Here is a 24,317-nt window from a genome sequence, read left to right on the forward strand (position 1 = left end):
TATTTCCCTGCCAATTCACACACATGAACATTTTGCATGTTTTTTTTGCTGGTCATTGGATTAGAAGAGTTTGGCCTTAAACCAACTCTTACCCAGTATTAATGTATTTATGAGGAACAGATTATAAATAAAAAATAGTTTTGTCATTTGGTTATACTTATCCTGGTAGTAAAAGACCACAAGACAGGATGAATTATAATTTGGCTCTTGCTTTGAGCTCACCACAGCTAAATAAGAAAAGAGCAGCATTAATCGGACGTGCTAATGCAAAAGACTGCTGTCTTAATTCTGGCCCATTTACTATACCCCTCACTGAATTCACTTTACCTATTTCTGTACATCTTTCTGATCACTATAAAGTCTCCACACAGATACACACAGGGCCTTTTCTTTGGAATATGAAGCTTCAGTGTTAGGAATTTTTATATATCGTGATTTTTGTTCAACATGCATTTTTGTTTTAGCCAATATACTGAAGCTAAGTCGATTCCGAGCCGTGCATCCTTGTGGGGATCCCATTTTTGTGTCCCTATGCCTTATGTGAAGGCAAAAATCCCCAGCCCCTCTCCTCGGAGAAAAATGCTTATGTGGAAGGTGATGATAATGGTCGTTTGAAATTAAGTTAACTATTTGAAATATTCATCTAATTTACTGGATAAAAGACAATACTGGCTAAAAAAGGCAGTCAAGTCTGTAACTTGTGCTTTCTCCTCCTTTTGGAGAAGGGCTGAAGGACATGCTGCGGATGATTGCAAGCCAGTGGAAGGAGCTGCAGAGGCAAATCAAACGACAACACAGCTGGATTCTCAGGGCTCTGGATACCATCAAAGCCGAGATTCTGGCTACTGATGTGTCTGTGGAGGGCGAGGAAGGGAGTGGAAGCCCCAAGGTAAGTGGCTTGAAGTTTGCCTGATTTCCTCTCATTTCTGCCTTCTTTTGAACTAGGCATCACTGAAGTTTTCTTTCCACCCCTAAGGCTTTTTGTTTCTACTGGGTAAACTTTGTATATCTATTTCTATATCCATCTATCTATATCTATATATCTATTTGGATAGATATAGAGAGAGAAAAGATAAACAAAATGAAATGGCTTAGTTTAAAACAATAAAAAAAAAAGCCTACAACTTTCAAGTTTTCCAGGAAGAGGTCTTTTTGTCAAAAGTGGCAGGGTAGGAGGGGGACAATACTTTAGGGGTAGGAGAAAGGGGGACATAAAACATTTAGTAAACAAAACATAAAGCATCTTTAACATGAATAATCAGAATGGTTTTAAATTGTTTTGTTGCAACTATAAATCACTATAATCAGTGCAATCACTCAGCTCTGACATCCATTAGCCGCTTGGTTACAGCAAATTAACAAAGAAGAGAGAAAGTGATTCATTATCTCATTCCTGTTAATGACTATCAGATGCATTGCCTAATTAGGGGATGGTCATTGTAGTGGGAAGAAGGTCATATGCTTTGCTACAAATCTTTTTGCTCTGAGTGTAAGTTCTCCATAATGGTGCATGCACCGAATACAACAAGTACTTTAAAAATGAGTATTGACATGTCTTGGTTGTCTATTTTAGATTTACAAAATAACCCATAAAGCATATGCAATTAAACTTTAAATGAGGCACCTTTTACTACAGTGCACTGCTGTTCTAAAGGTATCTTTGGACTCATGATGTGAAAAATAATTTTATTAATTTGATATTTTCATGTAATCTCTCTTTCTTTTGTATGTATCCTTTTGGGAAAGTACATGCAGAAAACCAGTCTCATAATAGACTCAGCATCGAAACATATTGCAACGTGGGGGGAAACAGATTTAAGAGTTCATGGTTTCTATTCCTGGCGTGGACAAAGTAATTAAATCATCATCAAGTCACATTTATTCAGCATCCATGTGGATTGGCATTGTGCTACATGTGTACAGAGCAAGTTAAACAAACCCTTTACCTTCTTAGACTCGTATTCTTCAGGGTAGGCAGAGGAGAAACCCCACCGGCCCTGCAATGGTGAGACCCTGCAGCCAGTGAAAAGCTCAGATTTATAGCTTTGGAACCTCACACAACAACCTTTAACTTATTTGTTGGAAACAGAGAACGGAATGATGAGCTCAGTTCCACTTAAAGAAAGCTCCTCGGAGGAGGTCACATTTCAGGAAATACTTGAAGGAAGGAAGAACAGGGGCTTGGCACATGAGCACACATTTTAGGAAGTGACGTGATGAAAGGATCAAAGCTGGAACTAATAATATGGAAGGGAGAATGTATTCAGCATATTTCTCAGGGCAGAAGTAGAGTCCTCTCAAGGAGCAGGCTGCAGGGAGAAGTTGTTGGGGCTAATGCTTTGGCTGGGGTGGGGGGCAGTGATAATGAGAAAAGACGAAACTCAAAAAGCTCTTGTGTTCTATTTATTTAACAAGATGTAGTGATTGCTTCCTTTTAAAAAGCTATCTTGTATTGGATGCATTCTACATACCACATGCTTTTCTACAGCACTTCTGTGGATTCTTTCATTTAATTCTCACAACAAACCTATCCGGTAGTCTCATATAATCCTCAGCGGAGAAAATGGAGGCCCAGAGAAGTTAAGTAACTTGCCTGAGGTCACACAGGTCCCAAGTAGCAGAACTGAGATTTGAATTTGAGCCCTTTGGCCCCAGAGCCCATGTAGGTCTCCACTTAAGAGTACTGCCTCTCACTGGCACTGCTCAGGGCCAGGTATGCTGGTGATGAACAATTAGTCTCAGGGCCTGTCTCATGGATCTTGTGGTGAAGTGGGGAGACAGACTTAAATCTAATAATCGTTCCTTTATAGATGGTGATGTGCTGTGAAAGAAAAGAAAAGGGAGCAGCCAGAGGTTGGGCTGGGAGAAGTGATTACATCAGGGCATCACGGAGGACTTCTCTGAGGAGGCAGCATTCTGTGAGCAGGCCAGTGCAGTTGGAGAGAGAGAGAGAAAGGAGGGTCTGAGGGAAGCTGGGTGGCCTATGGTCACACAGGGGAGGGTTTTGTAGTGAGGAGGGAAATGACATCATTGATTGGCAGCATAAAAAGCTGCTCCTGGTGTGCTGTGGACCATGGGTGAGTGGAGGCGGGATAAGTGCGAGTCATGGTCGGGAGGTGCCAAAGAGGAACTGCAGAGATGGTGCAGGCACCTAAATTAATAAAAGACCGAGGCTACAAATGAGTAGCCCTCTTCACTGGGGCCAACTGGACTTTGATACTTTGAAATCAGCTCATTTTGCGGGGGGTGCGTATATTGAGAGGAAGTAAAGAAGTAACCAAATGAAGAGAAAGTATTATCCAAGGAGAGGCAGTGTCAGCATTTCTCAAAAAGAGGAGCACCTGCCCAGGCCTAGCCTTGACAGATCAGAACCTCCTGGCTGGGGCCCCAGAATCTGCATTCCTCAAGCTCCCAGAGAACCACCATCTTACAGGCTCTAAGGAGGCCCTTTCCCTGCAGGGCTTAGCGATTCTCATACAACTGGGATCCTCACGCAGAATGAAAGGAAGTCTTATAACAGCCAATAATTGATATCAACCAAATGTTTTAAAACAGGGATTGTTTCATTAACTCATAGCTACATCTTACCCTAATGAAAGGATATACAGCCACTTAAAATCATGTTTTATAAGAGAATTTTAAAACATTGGGAAAGTCCTATAATATGCCATTAGATATTTTTAGATATCTCTGAATTTTCCGAATCTCTACAATGACTAAAAGTTATTTTAATCAGAAAAATACAAATACAAGAATTAAGAAGTGATTTAAATGGCAAAATGGCTGATGGTCATCTGTGGGGACTTGAGATATCAATTTAAAGGTCAGGAGGAAGAATAAACATATCTGGTTCTTAATGATTTGGGTGCCTTGATTCTAAGAAACAATGACAGAAACCTCTCTGTTTAAATCATCCCCAAAGTCAAAGTGTGTTCCTCGAGTCCCTTCCGTTTACAGAGAATAACCCAAGTGTTTTTCGTTACTGCTATTTCTATGTCCAGCATTCTGTGTCATGCTATGTGTGCAGAATCGTGCACCTACAAACAGCTCCCGGAAGAGGCTGCTGGAGGGAGGTTCTGGCAGCCATGGAAGCTGAGGGAGGTGTGGAGAGTTTGACCCTGACCTGCCAGAGGCAGCAAAACCCCAGGCCTTCTACCTCTCAACTAGCTCTGTCTTCCCCAGTCGGGGCTGAATTTTCTCTGGACAAATGAACTCCTCCATAGTCAGGGGTGAAGGAGAAATCCGTTTAAGACAAAGGTAATATATTTCTAATTTAAGCTTAGGAAACTATGGAGAAATCAGTATGATGATTCTTTGTGTCTGTTTAACATCCATGACCTGCCTCCCTTCATCTGTGGGGCAAACACAAAGAATATCAGGGAAGGCTCAGACTCGGACTCATGTCCGACTGCCTGAGTTCAGCTCTGGGCGCTCACTAGCTATGTGTCCTTGGGAGAACGACATAACTTCTCTGTGTCTCAGTTTCCTCGTTTGTAAAATGGAAGCAGTGATAATATACCCTGCAAACGGGTTGTGGTACAGATTAAAGAGTTGACATATCTAAAGTGTTTAAAACAGTGCCTGGCACATGGGGAAATCCTAGATAAGGGTAAATGTACAAGTTTTCATTTCTGGTGGTGGAGACAGTAAACAAATAATTATGATAGAATCTGATAGATACTCTACTTAAGATAGGGTTGCAGCACTATGAGTACACAGAGAAGGAAATGATGAACCCTGTTTGGGGGTATCAAAAGAAAGATTTACAGGGGAGTTGATGTTTTAAATGAGGGGTGGGAAGGATTTTTGTCAGCGTGAAACATGTGCAGAGACTTCAAGGTGTAAAAACGTGTGGCGTGGCTGGAACATGGGATCTTATTGTGGACGAGAATTAGGCTGGCTTGCCACAGTCTGCACCAAGGCTCACAATGTGACAAAAAACAAAACAAAACAACAAAAAAAAACCCTTAACGATCAGTGATTTGAGGAATAATTCTTCATATATCTGTAATTGACACTATCCAAACCAGAGAGAGAACCCTATACAGACTACATATTTACTATGTACTGTTTAAAAAGAAACTTTTTTTTGCAGGAAATAGAGCAAGCTTAACTAGGTTACCCTGAAGTCGTTCAAGACTAAAAGCTTGGATTCAACTTGTTATCTATCATGTCAGTTCTCTTTCCATGACGTGACCTTGCATAGGTCACGTACAAGTTGTGCCATGAAATGCATCTCCAAGCATAGCAGTTATGATCATCCATTTCATCTTAGACCTAAAAGAGAACTAAAATTAAAACATAATAAAAAAAATAACTCCAGAATTCATCTTAAGTTTACTTCAGAAGCTGCTGGGAACTTGAGAAGCATAATAGAAAATCTAAAGAATATATCTAGGGGGTATTTTTCTTTTTTACCTTGTTTGAGAGACTGCAGAAAAGGACTTGGTCTTAGAAATCTTGTAAAGAAGGAGGATAGGAGGAAATTCAAAGACTCTGGGAAACTTCTCCCCCAGGACTCGGCAGCATACCTTATTTGTTGTATTTCATTTTTTAAAAAAGTGTTTTCCCAGGACTGTGCGATCTTTTATACATGGAAATAGAGAACAGAATTCACCAGTTCTAGAAATAGAGCTTCAGCACTCACTTCCAAGGATTGAAAATATGCTTGTAATTATGTATTTTATTTTAAGATAGATTGGTTAAAGTTTATCAGCTAAAACTAGGCTTTCAGTATGTTAAAATTTTTGAATGGTGTATAGCTGGAGGGATTTCAAAACACTGAACACCCCACACCTAAAAAAGGCTGCATTCTTTTTTTTTTTGACCTTTCAAGGCAAAACCCCAAAATTCTGAAAACAAGAATGCGTTCTTAAACTTTGCACATTGCTTCCTTTAAGATGTTCTTATTTTTTGTTTCTTTACTTTTCACCTATTCAGCCATCATTACAGCTGTCTTAGAATCAAGCCCAGGATGTCGCTAACGTGACATCTCAAACTTTGCATCACTGTAATCAGACAGTGGTTCCTTTGTCCTCTTTAAAGAAACTGATGAGTTTGTAGGGGCGCCTGGGTGGCTCAGTTGTTAAGGATCTGACTCCTGATTTTGGCTCGGGTCGTGATTTCAGCCTCCTAAGATTGAGCCCCGTGTTGGTTCCATGCTCAGCAGGGCATCTGTTTGAGATTCTGTCCCTCACCCCCCGCCCAAGCTTGCTCTCTCTCACTCTGTCAAATAAATAAATAAATCTGAAAAAGAATAAAAGAAACACGTAAGTTTCCAGCACAAAGAATATTTGAAGATTTTATTGTAAATTCAGAAAACTTCACAGCTACCTGAAGGATGACCTACCCTGGATTCCATCGAACATCTTCATTTCCTTAGTGAAAGGAGACACAGGGCTAGGTGCTTTGAACTCCAGGGTTGTGCTTATGTATCTGCCTTCTTTGAGGTTCTTAGATTGACATCTTAGATTGTCATCCCTTTGGAAATGGATATCAGACTATGAAGGTCATCAATGTTATCTGTTCAACAATAGCACTTAGAGCAAGCTTAAGAACATTTCTTAAATATATTTGCTCAGCCCTACAAAGGGCAATTTTACGTAGTGGCTAAGATGGGACATACGCATGGCCTCTGACTTGGTCATGTCGCAGACTACCTGGACTTTATTCAGATATCTAGGGAGGGCAAGTCCAATATTAACATACATTTTTTTGTGTTTTGTTTATCAGACAAAACCTAGTGTTATATTACTGAGTGTTAACCTAGTATTATATCACTAAATTATGGGTAACTTTCTGGGGTGTCTGGGTGGCTCAGTTGGTTACGGGTCTGCCTTCAGCTTAGGTCATGATCCCAGGGTCCTGGGATAGAGCCCCACATCGGGCTCTCTGCTCAGTGGGGAGTCTGCTTCTTCCTTTCCCCCTGCCGCTCCCCTCCCCATGCTGCTTACACTCTCTTACTCTCGCTGTCTCTCAGATAAATAAATAAATAAATAAATAAATAAATAAATAAATAAATAAAATCTTTTAAAAAATAAATTATGGGTAACTTTTTAAAACTGAAGTGGGGAGAAAGAAACTGATTTGGAGAGTACCTTTGTATGATATTTTCTCTGTATCCTGTAGTGCCTCTTGGGTAATATTGCAGCTGGCTATTATTATCCTGGAATGGAATTTGATCCTGATGCTTCCAAGGCACTCTTTGTATTCTTTCCTTTTCTGGCTCAAAAGCTTATGTAGGTAACATGTTCTTTCATATAAGCTCTTCAGAAACAACAGTGAAGTAATGAATGAGAAATGCATGTATGTGTTGCTAGTCCCATATACATGGACACATACATGTAGAATTACTTGAGATACTTTACTGTCTTCCTCATGCAAAAAGGAGCACAGCTATATATGTCAAAAGGAAGCAGAAATGATATAGTGAGATTAAATTGTGCCTAAAGTGGTAGAGAGAAAGACAACAGGCAAAGGCCTGGCCATTATTTATGGAGTGCTGACAGCATGCTCTGCCCAGTGCTGGGCCAGACATGAGGGAAGACATGCTCAGTGGTCTTATCATCTCAGTGTAAGCACAGAGTGTAACATCTTGTCTAATGTAAATTGGGCTATCTCAGATCTAGAATAATAGATCACCCAAGATTCAGATCATCTTAATTAGGATGTTGGCAGATTGAAATGGAATGTGGTTCTTGATGCAAGCAAATGAGTAGTAAATGCATTACCAATTCCACCTCTTTCATGCAGAATTCTTCCTAAAAGCCAGTATCTGATCCAGCTCCTTCTCTGCTGAACTATATAAACAGGGTCCTGATATGCAGTACCTAGGGAGAGCCCTTTCCTCTACTGTGGATTCTTCAGTAGTGCTTTTTTTGTTATCAGAAGGGCAACTTTTCTTCAAAAGTGTTTTTGAAAGACAGAAACAAAAGTGAGTTTTGTCTTTGAAGATCAGTTGTAGGTACTAAATTTATGATAGAATTGAATAAAAGATAGTTCCTCTAATCTCCTTGAGGCACTTGAATTTGCATATTATCAGATGTATGGGTGGATCCACGATGAGGAATTTTTTAAAATGGTCTGCCACTCTAATGAGGTGACTGAAAAAATGATTTGAGATGATAAAAATATGTACGAGGTCAAAGGACAGCTAACGGGCATCCCTATCATGTTCGATATGGTATGTAAGACCACGGCTTATCTTAGTTTTCCACACTATATTTCCATTGCTGGTGGTGGCCTTGAGGGTGGAAGTGTTTGGCTCAGCAAAAATTGGGAGTGAAATTCTTTGGCGTCTCTAATCAACACAGAGAAATGTCATTGACGTGAGGAGGTAGTCTATTTTTTTCCTCTTTAGTCAGAGTGCCTTCATCTCAGAATCTAGAATACCTAGGGATGCAGAGATGCATGGTATTGTATACAAAGTTATATTCAACGGAAAGCAGCCCTCTTTTACTGGCAGAACTTACATTTTGTAACTCAGCCTGATCTATTTTAAAGATAATATACAGTAAGTACATTAAGAGGGACTTTTTGGTACATAGTGGAGGTCAACCTTAAAAAAAAAATCCGTAAGTATTTAAGCACAAAACGGAAGGCAAGATACTGAATTGCTTCCAAAAACAATTTGAAATTAATAAGAAATTCTTTGAAGGTGTGAAACAATTACCTCAGTGTGTGATTTGCCCTTTTTCCCGGAATGTGTTGTTTCTGGCAGGGGAGCGGTCTGAGCTGAGGAGAGCCCTGCTAACGGGATTACTCTGCTCTGGCTCCTGTGTTTATTGAGTCACCTAGGACTTCTTATAAAACAGCAGCTTTCACATGTACACACACCTGCACTCGACGCCCTGAATCCTCCAAATGTTTGCTTAACTGTTCTCACACCCAGAGTGTCTTTCCCATCCAGTGAGGTCAAAAAGCACTGAGATGTCCACGTTCTGCTTTTTCCTTCTCTTTGGAAATCCTCTGGAGTGTAGCCATTTGTGCGGTGCTGCTGCTCACAGAGATGGAGATCTTTTCTCAGTGTAATGAACGGACGTCGCACTCTTTGCCACCAAGACTCACAGAACATTCCCAGTCATACCTCCCACTGCGCCCAAATGAGGGTTAATGTTTCTCAGGAAACGTTACCTAGATTGGAGGTCCTGCTGGGCTAGAGCCCAGGGAGCCATCTCACCGCAGCTTCCAAGCCGTTTTTTGCACTGAGTTGGGGCGGTGGCTTCCCGTCTTTCCACTTAGTTGGTCCACAGAGGCCAACACTTGGTTAGCATTGCCCCCTGCAGGGCAAAGTCGGGCTGTGGATCTTGCTGAGTGAGTAACCAGGGAGAGAGAAAAAGGAAAGCCTAAAGCAAGAGACCAAGACAAAAGAAAAGGGAGGGGAGAAAAAGAAAAAGAAGGAACAGAAGGAGAAAGATAAAGGAAGCAAGTATGTGTCCAGTGAAATATAGTAGAAACTAACTGCCCAAGTCTGTTTCTTGGACATTTTTTGCTTGTATGTCTCTGCCTGTGTCTCTCTCTCATTCTGTCCTTTCTCTAGCTCTGGAAATCAAAGTCAGAAAAGCTTTCTTTACTTTTGACATCTTAAATGTTATTGTATAGCCATTTTGTGTGTGTGTGTGTGTGTGTGTGTGTGTGTGTGTGTGTGTATAACAGACCCTATTAATGGGGTTAGCTCTTAGAGTGGGCTTACTGCTTTCTAGGTTTGTGTCAAGCCTTTTACCTGGATGGCCTCATTCATTCTTCCTAACAGTACTAGCAGTTGTAACTCCTATAATCATTTTCACTTTACTGATGGAAGAACTTAGGCCCCAAACATATATAAGATACTCAGGCTTATTCATTCTTTTTAACAACGTTACATGACAGGGTAAAGGCCAAACACCTCACCCTGCCATTTGACTCCACCTACTTAGTGAAGATTCATGCCACTCTTTCATTTCATAAATTTTCTAGTTAACTCACCATCTTCCAAATGCATTTTTCCCTTTCTTTTCTTTTCTTCTTTTTGCCCAGGGATTTTCCTATTCTCTATATCTATACTGTTCTTATCCATCCTTAAAATAAAGAAATATTGATTGTGTAACTGCACTGTGCTGTTGTAGCTCTGGACGGGACACTGTACCTCACCTTGCTCACTGCCCATCGGTGGAGACAGATTTGCACATGTGTAATTCCCAATTAAGGCAGGCTGTGTGATAAATCCTATAATAAGGCACATAAGGACAGGGAATTTGGGGGAGGGAACATTCGTTCAATCTGATGGGGTCTGGGAAGGCTACCCACATCCCTAAGAGAAAATGGATTTTGTGAAGCCCTCTAATATTCTGGTAAGTTGTTAGTAGGAAGATATTAGAGGGAGAGCATTCCAGGCAGAGGAACTAACATGGTCAAAAGTATGGAAAAGGGAATATATGAGGGACATCTAGAAAGTGGTGAGCAGTGAATAGTTTGGCTCTTTTAAGCATAGGGTGTCTACGTGTTTATGGGAAGGAATGAGGATATAGTGGGAAATAAAGCCGGGTAAGTTTTGAGGTGTATATATAATGGAGAACTTTGAATATCAGCTGAAGACTTTGTATTTTACTAGTGTGCCATGAGTGTTTTTAATGATTGGATTTAGCCATAGAAAACAGATGGCAAAAGTAGGATGAGAGAGGAAGGACCGAATTAGGAATCTAGTACAATAACTAGAGGCAGCCGAAGTAAAGCAGTGGCTGCGATAATATAAAGAAAAAATAGAAGTGACGTTATAGAAGAAGAAATATTAAGATTTGGTATCTGGAGAATAGGGGGCTTCTGAGGAAAGAGTTAAGGGTGACTCAAAGGAATTAAGCATGAGCAGTTAGGAGAATCATGTTAGCATTTACAGAGGTTGGGCACATTTTGATAAAGAGCAGTTTTGAAAGCTAAGTATAATTACCTTGGTATCCAATTAATAAGAATATCCAGGTGTATAACTTGGGCACAGGTATTTTTGTAACCTCTGTAGGTGATTCCAAAGTGCAAAAAAGTTTGACAACAATGATTTCAAAATAGGAGAAGTCTGAAAATCATCTATGTGGTTATGTGCAATATTCAGTCAAAAATGCAAGCCTGAAGCTTAGAGTAGGGGGTCAATGCTAAGGATATAACTTTGGTAGTCAAAATAGAAATAATAGCTGTAGCCTTGGAAGTTGATGGTGACAAGAAAGGACTATTGTATGGGAATAAAGGAGAAATATGATAGAACCTTGAGGAATGTCTGGAGTAACTGAGAGCAAGGATGCCATATTAAAACAAGGTCAACAGTGAAACTTCCAGAATGCTGGCAGCCAAGGGAGAGTAAGGATGTAGGCCAGAGGGACTTTTCATGGAATAAGGGTGACACTGTCATGTTTATAAGCCAAAGAATAGAACTAGTTAAAAAGGGACAATTGAAGAAGATAGACAAGAAAGAAGGTGAATTTGAAGAAAGACAAGAAAGAAGGTGAATTGGTACAATGATTCAGATGAGGGAGAAGAAGTGAATCAGGTGGGGCTGTGAGTTTCAGGAAGGCAGGATGTATCTTCTAAGATAGGAGAGAAAGAAGGAGTATTGGATGGTAAGCAAGAGTAAGGAGGGAAGAAAGCCAGAGGATTTAGAATGAAGGAAGATTCAGTGTGATTAGTCAGTGAGACAATTATTTGATTAGAGGGAGGGTTTAGGGTGAGGACGGACTAGAGAACAAGATGGAGATTCAAATCCCACCATCCCAATAGAAATATCCTATAATTTTCCAGTCCTAAGTGATTGATATCCCCTCTAAACTGTATTACATTTACTATTTGTAGCACACCTTTGGTGAGTAATCACACGCAGCCTGTGACACCATTTCCATTGTTGTCTTGAACTTCCATTTATATCTTGTATAGTTAACTTTTAAGGTGACTACACTCCATGACTATACACTCCTCAGGGCGGCATTTACATCCTAAATTACTTTGTTGTACGCACTATAAACATTATTTGGGCTAAAAATATACTTTATTTATTCTTAATTGGTTGATATAGAATATTCTTATTAAAGCTAAGGACAGAATTACACTTTATTTTCTCATCTTTCACATACTTTGTCTTAGCTGTATAAATAATGGCACAATTCTATCGTATCACCTTCTCTTTTTTTTTTCTACAATTCTCTCCCATTTCCTTTGCCTCTTGCTTTTCATTATGAATAGAACAATCTTTAAAGGAGCCATTTCACCTATTTCTCCTAAAATAACTAGTAATTTATGCCATAAAAAAGAGAAAAAAATTATTTTATTATTATCTTTGTACTTTCTTGATTGAGGTCTAGTTGGTTAATTGTTTTAATAGGTTGTTAGATTTTAAAAAAATCTATTTATACAGACTTGCTGAGAGAATATACTCTGAGTTGATTCTTTGAAAAGGACTAAAAGTGTCAGTTGTAACTTACCAGCTGACCAGCACACTGGTTGATGAAATTTGTAGTCTTTGCTCTAAAGCTCTCTAACAAGATTAGGTGAGATTGAACCTGAGAAGGTAAAGGTCTCTAAATTGACATAAACTGAAAGGGCAGAACTGGATCATACCACTATTTGAATCGCTAACAAAGTCTAATCTCTGACATATTATATCTGGTGCACTATAATCTGTGTACATACACATGCTTCTAGTAAATGATGAATGAGGTTTAGCTAACATAATATAGTTTATACTCTTCTGGACCTTTGAAGGAAATATAGGGTTGAGGAGCTCTGCTCTGTAAAATGACCTGGATCACTTCTCTGGAACAGAGTCTCCATAAAACACACACTCATGCATTTTTCCAAACCAGCTTGGTCAGATTTATTTTCCTGCTGTCATTCATTTGATGCCTCTTCTGGCTTTCATTAGATAGATGGGGGAAATACTGAATTTCACCGGATAGTTCCATCTGGCTAAAACTAGTTAAATAGTTTCTGATGGGAATTGTTTGTCCAGTTGTGGGACTAGAAAGAAATTAATATATATGAACGTCGGTACTTATTTGAACCTTCTAAAGTTCATCCATAATTTGAGGGCTATGCGTTTTAAATTATGAGGAATTTTGAAAAACTCCTCTTTGTCTCAGCTCTTTTCTCTTTTTCAGACCCTCATACCCAAAGCTTTTCTTTCTTTCCCAGTGAAAGTAAGCGAATAACCACATGATGTGAACTCGTGATTCCAATGCTAAGAAGGCTCGGTAGTATCAGTGATATCGAATATTGTAAGATGCCAGCCACTTAACGTGTTGGAATTCTTCCCATTATTCAAGACTTTGGAAATTCTAGGACCTGACCTGTTGTATACTTAGCAAGTGGTTTATGCTCACTCCCCTCACCCCCCCACCTTTGACTATTGTTTTTCCACTTCACAAACCTTTTTAAGAGTTACATATTTATTGATAAAATGGCAACTTTCTGGGCCCACTACCCATTATCATTAGCGAAGTTCTTATGTCATGATGTGTTTTCTCTCAAGTAAATTGGAGTAATATGATTCACTGGAAAACAAAATGTATTTTTTAAAAAATTATCCTTAAATAGTGTTACTCTTAGTTTGGTTGCATTTTAGAGTGAAATGAAATCATCTCATTTCCTGACAGGTGAGAACTTTGTAACTAACTTCAGTAACTATTACTGTTAATCAGTAATTGCAAATTTCCCCATCCCCTTTTTGGTTGAAGGCTAAGAATTATTAATGGTGTAAATAGGACAAAGAGAACAGCGATGTGAACAAAGATATCACTGGATAAAGGTAAATTTGACGCTCTGAGTGGTTTTCTTCCTTTGTAATTACTTTTGTGTTTTCTCCAATTGTATCGTAGTTTTCAGTTGTATTTCTGCTCCAGACCTTTGACAAATAGCATCTTCTATCGTTATCTGCAGATTCTTTTAGTGTCGGTTGTACGCAGAAAGCTTAATGACTCTTCTCTTTTGGCTAATATACAAAAGGGGAATCAAGTAACAGAGTTTGAAGATAGGATCTCTTTGGAAATCCTGCATTTTAAGCAGATGTTGTCTCACAGTAGTTTTTTTCAATGAATGCCTTAAAATAGAAACTCTTGCTGTGCATACTTTTCCTAGGCAATCGATAGTTCTTTTTCATCCCATAAGTGATAAAATTGGATATTGGAAAGTATAGGCACACTTCTCCTTCTAGGAGGGAAAAGGGTTGGGGACGATGAACTGCTGACATAATCATCAACAGCAGCATCAAACAATGCTTATTAGGCTTCATTGGCAGGCAGGTGGACTGCCTAACCAACAGCGGTTACCCCCTACTTCTGTACTGTGGGGTTCAGGGAGGTGGACCGTATTCTCCAGCCCAGGCCGTATTCGTCAGACAACCAAGAGGGCTCCCCTTCCATGTTACTGATTGGTTTAGGCACAACCAACTGACGCCTTTCTGACCAGTGAGATATGAAGAAAAGTCTGCAGGGCTTTTGGGAAAGTTTTTTTTTTTTTTCTTGTAGAAAGAGATGAATAAGAAGAAAAGATTCCCTTCCCAAACTCTGGATGCTTTCACCAGGACATGAAGCTGACCTGCCGTAGCCATTTTGTCGCATTATGAATAGAGTGAGGTTGAAGTCAAGGCTGATATGCCAAAGATGACAGAGGAGAAAGATGGATTTTTTTATATCGCTGAATAGCTGAATTAACTAGCCCTGGAGCCATCCTACCTTCAGCATCTTTGACAATTTCCCTTTTTGTTTAGGCTTCTTCTGTTAGTGGAGTTGGAATTTTCTGTTACTGGGGGCACACAAATCTTAAGCAACAAATTCAGTTTTAATGAAGTGTTAACAGCTGTTGAGTATTCTACACTTTGACTCTTTCTCTACCTTTTACTGTTCAAAGTACTTTTACTTCTTTTTGTCCTCACTACTAAGCCATCATCTCTCTTTTTTAAACCTCTTTCCAACTCGTTGCTACGTGGTGCCTTCGGCCACAGGTACTCTAGTGAAACTGTCCTCATCACTGTTCACTCATGACCTCTGGGTTACCAAATCAAACAGTTTCTGAGTCTCAGCTCCCCAGTCTGTAAATAAAATATGTGATTTTGATTGGTGGTTTTAATGAAAAAAGCATTAGCCAATTAATTTGTTTCAAACTAAATCTTACTCATAACCTCAACATATAAAACAAACCAAGATATAAAAATAAAATAACAGATGCTTTTAACACGCATACACGCGCGCACACACACACACACACACACACACACACACACAACCAAAGTGGAATGTCTTGGTTGACTCAGAACTCTTTCCCCCTGCTTATTGCCATCTGAGCCTTCTCTAGCCCTCCCTGCCCCAACCTCTGCAGAACTCAGAGGTCACACAGGACACAGTTCTAAAACTAGATTCCCAACTGACCTTGTCAGTGCCTACTCTTGCCTCTTTTTCACTTGCATTGTAATTCTTCCATCTAGAATGCTCCAGTGGTTTTCCATGGCCTACCTATCAAATTCCCTCCTTCCTAACTTTGTCTCTTTGAGTCTCCTTTGTTTTCATTTGCTACAGCCACATGTCTTTTCTCTCTGCTCTTCTCATTCTGCTCCCCAGATCTTTGCCCATCTGCACCTATTCCATCCTTTTCACTCCCCCCCCCCAGGACCCATCTGAGTCAGAGTGACTGTCAGTTTCCTGAATGTGCCTGTAGCATTTCTACCTCAATTGTAGCACTTAGCACATTCTGTCTTCGAATCTTGTGTTAAAGATATTCCTCGGGCGCCTGGGTGCCTCAGTCGGTTAAGGGTCTGCCTTCAGCCCAGGTCATGATCCCAGGGTCCTGGGATTGAGTCCTGCATCGGGCTTCCTGCTCACCGGGGAACCTGCTTCTCCCTCTCCCTTTCCCTCTCCCCATGTTCATGCTCTCTCTCTCAAATAAATAAATAAAATCTTAAAAAAAAAAAGATATTCCTCAGGCTGTGTACTCTCTGAGGGTGGGGAAATAGTTCTTATTCATTGCTCTGAACACTGTAGTGCTCAGCATGTGTCCCTCAAAGACTATTCTCAAAAAATGCTGGTTAATGACTAAAAAATTTACAACAGAAATCAAAATCCTTTTATTATGTGGGGATTCTTTAGGTTATTTATTTCTGTTAGTCCTTCAAATATTTGTGTCAATTTTGAAGTTACGTAGATTCAATTGATTTAGTTGATATGATGGAATCTAGGCCGGTTATATAAAACTAAGGTGAAGTATCTTTGTAATGCCAAATGTTTTATATCTTTGTATTTCACAATTAAGAAAAAGAAAAAAAAATAAAACAACCTACTATGTCCATACTTGGAAATTTGCCTTTTTTGACATTTTTATCAGGGTTATTTGAGTTAGTTAGCTCACTGACATCCTAGGCGTACAAGTTGTGAATTAATGAAAAGTGTGGCAGGTGTACAATACTATAATTTTCAAACACTTAATTTTAATTTAAGTAATTGTTATTGAGCTTTTAGGAAGGACAATCAAATGTGTGTGATTTCACACTTTTTTTGTTTATTTTCCTATTTCCTATAATTACTATAAGATGATCATATTTTAATAGAATGTGCTTGACAATTCCATTAAGTTTAATGAAAGTTATGAAAATTGTTGAAGGAAAGTATGTACCACTGTACAACTATTTAGTTCCTACTCTTTCATTTTAGCCACTTAGTGCTTTGTAATTTTATTAATTTCTTAAAATGGTTCTAATGAAAGGGAAAAGGTATGTTGATTTGGTAAAGTTAATATTTCAAACAAACTGTAATAAGAATATATCATGTAATACAGTAGTGTTAGTGTAGTGATTGATATGCTTTGGAGGGGAAAAACAAATAAATTAGGAAGTTTTTCCCAAGACTGATGTTATCAATAATTTTCATAACTGGGAAGGAACTGACTTTGGAACTAGAAATAATGATAGGGACAAAGAGATATATTTCAGAATTTGATCATTGAGAGCTTGAAATAAGTCCCTGTATCCATAAGCAATATGCAAATGGAGGGTACCGTCCCCAAGGACTATTAAGAGAATCCTTTTTCTGCACCTGCAAATAAGGAATGATATATATGAATATATTGTCAGTGTTGAATGATTGACTAATTCATCCATGGTTGCTAAGGAGATCAGAGATATTTCATACATACAGAGATATTTCATACATACATACCCTATAGTTGTTGCTAGGGTAGTCATCTGACTCCCTGTTCTCATGTGCGGTGAGTGGGGGCTGGAGCCATCGTGTGTGCTGAAGTGAGGAGCTTTGAGTGGAACATGAAATGAAGGAGAATCACAGCATCCAGAGAGAAGGTGGGCATGAGAACCAAAAACACAGCTGGAAGCAAGGACTCAGCCTACAACTGGAGGCAGAGGGGATGGATATGAAAAGGAAAACGGGAAGTTGAATCTAGAAAGAGCCACTTTGAGGTAACTGTACTCAGCGCCATATGCTTTACAATACAGCGACCTTGGGTGGTCACAGAGGTGGTAGTGATAGGAGCTGTTAAAGTGCCGGAAAAACCAGCGTAGGCCATGTCTTCCACCCAGCCTCCTGTGATGTCTGGGGTTCCTCCTCAGTGCAACAATACTTGCCCTGTAGACCCCACAGATGCAGTGTGTGACATCTTCATACTTGTTGAACTCTAGCATTATACCCTAAGGTGACTAGTTTCTGAGATATAAAAGGTACAGGATCTGAATTCTTTAATTATGATTTTAATGTTTGTTATTGTTTTTGGAAATAATTATTATGATACCTTGTCAAGGGTCTTTGAGGTTAAGATTTTATTAACACGTATCTGGAGATCTACAGTAAATTGCTTCTAGGACTCTGTGTTCATTATTTATTCTTGGTAGGTCTAGTATTCATAGGGCAACATTTGAAACATGTCAGTGGGCTGGTGATTTAACACTAACTTGGCTACTGACCCCTTTCTGCTTCGTACATTCCCCCATTCCTTGCCCATTAATTCTGTAAGACTCAGTTTAAATCAGAAAAGGAAAATGGGCTGCTTAAAATGAGTATAGTCAGAAAAGGCTCTGGCTCTTATGGCCTTACCCATAGGAGCCTTAGTAAACTTCTTTCTGCAAAGTATTTGATGCTTGCTGCTTAACTGCCAGCAGTACCTCAGTGGGGCCAGACCCGAGGGATAAGAGACCTATAGTTACAGTCACGGACAGAAAAGACTCCAAAGAGGGTAAGATAAGGAAGCTTTTTCCAGGTCGCTTTACCTATTTTAGCATATATGGCCCAGTCTTTAAACTCCCAGCTCATAAAGCAGTATTTCCTAGTGTTTTCCATATCTTGGTCTCCTAACGAGCACTGCACTGAGTGGGCTCCACTGTCCACCTGCATCTGACTGCCCCAACTGTGTCAGTCATCATCTGCTCACAGAAGCCTGGAAACCCTGGGGGATTAGGGTTTGGAAGAGTCAGTAAATTGGTTGGTTTGTGCAAAATTTGGGGAGAAGAGACTAGAGTGGCAAAGTGAGTTAATAGTGGCAACATGAGTAAAAGTGGTGGTGAAAATGCAGAGGGATGGCTTCCTATCTAATTGTATTGTGATTTTGAATAAAAAGATCTTTGTTAAGTACAGGCTGAGTGTTAGTTGTTTTCAGTGCTAGTAGGAAGCTATTTGTCTAGTGCGAATGAAAAGTGAGTCTGGGTTTACGAGTCCAGGGCCCCACACAGTTGTGGAGAGCATCGGAAGGTACTTGTTGTATTAGGTGGCTGTAAATGACGACTGAGCACGGGACTAATAGGACAGATGAAAAGATGCTGTTCAAGAAAAATAGTCTCCTTTTCATAAAACACATGACGGTCCTGCATCCTGTATCTGCCATGATATAATGACCCTATTAACACAAAAGAAATGAAAAATAAGGAGTCAGCATGGTTGTTACCTAAGCCCATCATAACATTTTAAATTGCTTAAAGTTGCAATCTCCTCAAAAGAAATTACAGTTGTTGAGTGGCCCTTTGGCTACTTGGCAAGATCTGTAATTCAAATGGTTTAGGAATTAATTCTTAGGGAATTTTGTCTCAGCTTTTCTATGTAAAAGGGTCACAGCATTTTATATATTACAGAAAAATATGAGATGATTAAGGCCACGAAAAACAGGCAGGGGAAAAAGAAGAAAACATACCTCTTTCCCTGTTTCATAAAATTGTGGTAGAGTACTAAGTAAGACAAACAACCTTATAATTAGAAAGAAAATTATGAGAAGTTATTTTTATTCTAAAAATCACATTAATGGCTTTGTCTGCAGCACAGTTATTACCAATTGCCATTAACTTGTTGACACAAACAAGCTTAAAATTTACTTCATATTCTGTAGTCCTAATAATTTTTTGAAAAAGTGTGGCATTCAAATGATGTAATTAAAACAAGTAGAATAATAAACATATATTTATGAAGGGTTGTATATGTATTTGTTTTAAGTTGAACAGATAATTTCTAGTGGTTTTGTGAGTCATACAGTGAATAATTAAAATAAATTTAAATTCAAATATTAACATTTCAATTTCCAGTTTGGTGAACATAAGCAAATTATTATAAGTTTGTTTTCAATTCCTGCAAAGCATATTAAAATTAACTTTTCCTCCATTTAAGTAATGTGTATAACTAAACTTCCTTCCTACTGTGAAACGGTTTCATTTATTGCTATTTGTAAACTGCCTAGGATAGATGCAGAGTGGATTGGGCTCGAAACTCCTTGAACAGTTTCTTTTGAAATAACACTACATACGTTAAGCTCAATTACACATCCAAACAGCCACAGCTCACTTTTGGTAATTTATTCATTGATTTAACATAGTACCCAGAAGAGCCATGCCTGCTGTCATTTTTGTAATATATTATGTTTTAAATATACTCATGCTCACCCATGCACACCATTAAGGTGTGCATAAACCTGTGTTTTTCTCTCTTGACAGCTATAAATGTTTGTTATTATTACACAAAACATATGTTCATGTTGTTTTTGTCTAAATTATTCTATCTGGGGCTATAAAGTTTTAATGTTATTAGTTGCCCTTAGAATTTTAATGTTTCACTGCTGTAACCTTCTTAGGATTTCTGTGCAATTAAATAGAAACTATTTCACTGCAGCCTGGAAGAACAATATATTTTATACAAATAAAAAAAAAAACCTTTCTTGCTTCATTTTCTTTCAGTGTAGTAAAAATGTTTGCTTGACAGTTTTTCTTTTTGGTCTATGGAAGCCTCACCTCTGGTCATACCTTAGCACCAGCTGCATGGGAACATTGCTCTTCCTGCTTCTGGCATCTACTGGAAAGACATGAGTCAAGCACTATTTTGACCATTTCAGCCAAGAGGAGGATATTTTACCAGCCCTTCAGGGGTCATTCCAGATGCTATTTAGTTGACTGCACTTGGGCCTGACTTTGGTCTAATATGTACAGAGACCAGTAGGGACTAAATGGCAAGCCCATTATAATGCCAAATATATGTCTAATTTGGTTTGTTTTCCGAGCTTGGGTCAAGGGTGATTGGTCAAGAATGCTTTTATTTACACATCAGTAGAACACTAGCATTTGGTTGAGCCATAGGGGTGCTTTTCTCTTACGTCTCATCTCCTTTCTACACGCACTCACTTGGTCTAGGCCTTACGATTCCAGCCAGAGAGGATAGGGCTGAGACGAATCTTGAAATGTAATTTCCCACAGATAGAATCAGGGAGTTGCAAATAGTTTGTATTTTACAGATGAGGTTCTAAGGGTGTCCTGACTTGTTTGCCTATAACCCTATGGTGAATGTGGGCAGTGCCCACCCTACCCTGAGTCTTTCAGTGTTCAGCCTCAGTGCTGAGGCTGAGTAGTGTCACTGACTTTGAACTGACTCTGAGCTTCAATTTTACCTCTGGATACTGATCACTCTACTTCCCTCCTCATCTTCCTAAGATACTTGTTGGATCACATCAAGCTCCAACTCAAAAGCCTTGCCACAAATACATCTGAACTCCTTAACGAGGTATTCAAAATGTCCTTGATCCAGCATCAAATCACTTCTCTGGGCTCATTGGCCCCTAGTCCTGTCGCACAGCCCATACCCCAGGCCCACTTCTCCAGTGCCACACTCGATCACAGGTCCAAGCCGTTGCCTTGGGCCGGGTGCTCTTCCCTGCTCTCTATCTGTCCTTTTCAAATGTTACTTCACCCATTAGGGTTGTCCTAATTCTCCCTCAGTCAGAATTACATCCCTGCAGCATGTGCTTCTGTGTGAGGCAACACGAATTTCTCATATATTTCATTGTCTCACAGTTGTTCACTAGATTATAAACTCCATGAGAGCAAGAACTAGACTTCTTTCCTCCGTTTTTGTACCAATACCTTACACAGTATTTAGTAGATACTGTCTTATTGGTGAATGAGTAGATGATTTCTTCTACTCTAGTCCTTCTTTTCTTTTCTTTTTTCTTCTTTTTTTAACCTTGAAAGGATTGGGAATCACTGAACCTTTAGGCTGATAACAACTGAAGTTTTTATTCAGTCTCCTGGCTTTGTTCAGAGCTTATGGACATGCATATAGACCTAAAGTCTGACAGACTTATAGAAAAAGAGATTATATGACTCCTCAGAGCAACACATTATGTTAGTGGAAAAATCCTTCTGAACAAATTCTTTTGCTTATGTCTGAAAGTGCCATCAAATGCTCAGTTCTTCTTGTCTGTCCTCTGAGGAATCAAAGACTATCTGGTCTTCAGTCTTTGAATAATCTCCAACTGCAATAATAACTCACTGTGAAAATCAAAGAAATAAAAAAAATGAACTTTGAACTAGGGGTATCTTATATATCAGTAGTGCCTAACTTCTGTTTGCAGCCCAGTTTCACTTGTAAGAAAATTAGTTATTTATTCATCAGTATTTGGAATTACATTGTTTTTCTAGATTAGGAGATTGAGTTGGCACAAAAATCAGAATTATTTTCTATCAACTTGATTTGTTCGTAAATAAAATATAAAGTTTCAGAGCAGTGTAAGTTTAATTTTTTTCCTTAAACAGTTCTCTAAAATAAGATACATTATAAAATGAGAATTTCTCAATATTTTCAGGAACATTGATCCTTCTAGGATGTTATTTTAACAGAGAACTGGGTTAGTGTCCCTTGCCTTTCTTCTCTGGCCCTACCCCCAGTTAATGGCAGTCTCCAGGAAAGGGAAAACAGGAAATGAAGTTCTTAAAGGATTTGTGGAAGTCTCTCCTGTTAAAATCATCCTTTTGGACGTCTTTTTGTCTCCCATATTTTCCAATTTAACACCATATGCAAAGTCCAGTTGGAAAGAGACTTAGCCACATTTAACTTCTTTTTTAAGCATTCATCCCCCTTCCCCCCCTTTTTTGTTAGAGCGGTCTCAAATGGTGGAGATTAAGCTCCTTAATAGTAGCGGTCACTACGCATGAACAGTAGACCGCCTCTGTACCATTTTAATTACATTTAAGGCTTTTAACAATTATATGATAAACCTCTGCGGGGCAAAGGGTGGGAGGAGTTGATGTGCAGCCAGAGCAGCTTCTCTTTGAGAAACAGAAAAACTCGTAATGGAAAACTGCAACGTTTGTCAGAATGGAGATGACTGAGAATCAAGGTGCTTGGTTACAGAGTAATCTCCCAGCAAGTGCTCACTACTGCTAAATAATTGTGTTACAAGAAGGTGTCTCAGTTAGGAAAGGGTCAAGGAGGTCAGTTATCTGGTGGTAATGACCATAGCGGTCATTAGAGGATATTAATGCTATTAAGAATAGAACTTTAACTTTTTATTGAAGTTTTTATTTAAATGATATTAACTTCAATTCAACTTTTAATTGAGGTGCAACCATCCAAATTCTACAGCTGGGCACCAAGAAGTAATGAACATAAAATTACATGTTCTTCTGATAGGTTGATGGTTCTTTATTAGAATTTCAAGGGCCTCCACAGAGCTGTTATTAGACACAAACTGCTCTGAAGTCTTCTATTAGAATTAGGGCTGGGTGAATGATTCCCGGAAAGAATTTCACCGTGGACCACTGCAAGGGAAAAAAAGGAGGGAATAATAAAAGGAAGTTTTTTGGGTTTTTTTGCTTTTTTATTTTCAAGTTGGAAGTGTTCATTTATATAGCTAGGTTTGGGTACCTATGCCAGGCCCCTAAAACACAGTATACATCTCCCTTCTTTCCTCTTTTCCTTTCCTCCTTTCTGTTTTTCTTTTTCCTTGGTGCCCAAATAAATGGGGGGGGGGGATAGAAAGAGTTTCCCCTCAGAAAGGAGGGTTTTTTTTTTTGTTTCCTTTCTAAATTGTAGGGAAGCTCATCTCTCTTGATAATTACACACACATCTCTGTGTCACTGTTTTTTGTGTTTTGTTTTTATGGTGGCAGTACCTGTGAGAAGTCAGAATACAATAAACATTTTATTAAAATATATAAGTTGAGGCACACAAAAGGGAGAATCAATGCCAGATTTTTGCCATCCAATGGTTTATAAATAAGTTGTTTTCTAAATAAAAACATCCAACCACCTGCAGTTCAGATCTCCTAAAGAGAGAGGGGTGTGCAGATTGGGGAGGGAGTCTTCCATTGCTCCTTCTCTAGGAACAAAGGAGAGATAAAGCAATTTCAAGGTTCATAGTTTTACCTCTTCGAGCCAAGAAGGAAGAAGCTATGGGTAGTGAACAATTTCGTAAACAAAATCGTCCATACCTAGAACCCTTTGTTTCATTGTACTTTGTGAAGAGTTGGTGTTAAGTTGGTTGGCTGCCATTTTACAGCAAAGAAATTTGCTGAAGAAATTGATAATGGCCTTTTTTCCTTTGGAAAAATACTTAAGCTACTTTACATTTTGGTAGATAGCCAGCGTTTTGTCATTTAGACATGTCACATTACTATGAAAACACCATGCATCATGACACAGCGTAACTATGTGATTTGCTGAAGTGCTAGTTTCTCAAAAAATTAAAAAAGGAGAAAAAGGAGAGAAAGAAATGAAAAAAGGCAGGCATACATTTTTTTCAATGTGAAAGCCATTCGCGTCGCCCGCCCCAGCCCTGCCAAGAGATCTAGCGAAATAAACATGCTCTCAAGCTTGCCCCGCATCTCTGGATTTCGAGGTATTATAAGTGGGATTTTTCTGTAAATGTAAGAGATTAACCCTAAGCTTTGTTCCTAATCAGAACATACGTGGAAGGTTATGACATGTTCTAGTGAGCTAGTTGCATGTAAGCATTCATTTGTTAGGCAGCTGTAAGGATTAGACCCCAGATTTCTAAACAAGGGACCAAACTTCTTCAGTACCTTGGAATTAAGTCTTTAGTAAGTATGACAATCCTCGGCCA

The 24,317-nt window shown here is 39.0% G+C and overlaps 1 protein-coding gene across 1 annotated transcript in view; it reads left to right on the forward strand.

Annotated features, from left to right (window-relative positions):
- The window catches only part of AKAP6 (A-kinase anchoring protein 6), a 351,900-nt gene that overhangs the window by 146,117 nt on the left and 181,466 nt on the right, over window positions 1-24,317 (forward strand). Inside the window, exon 6 of the mRNA XM_008710422.2 lies at window positions 726-889. Coding sequence (XP_008708644.2) covers window positions 726-889 — 164 coding nt within the window. The remainder of the gene's footprint in view (window positions 1-725; window positions 890-24,317) is intronic.

This window comes from Ursus maritimus, unplaced genomic scaffold (genome assembly GCF_017311325.1).
Source record: "Ursus maritimus isolate PB19 unplaced genomic scaffold, ASM1731132v1 scaffold_36, whole genome shotgun sequence".
Classification (NCBI taxonomy): domain Eukaryota; kingdom Metazoa; phylum Chordata; class Mammalia; order Carnivora; family Ursidae; genus Ursus; species Ursus maritimus.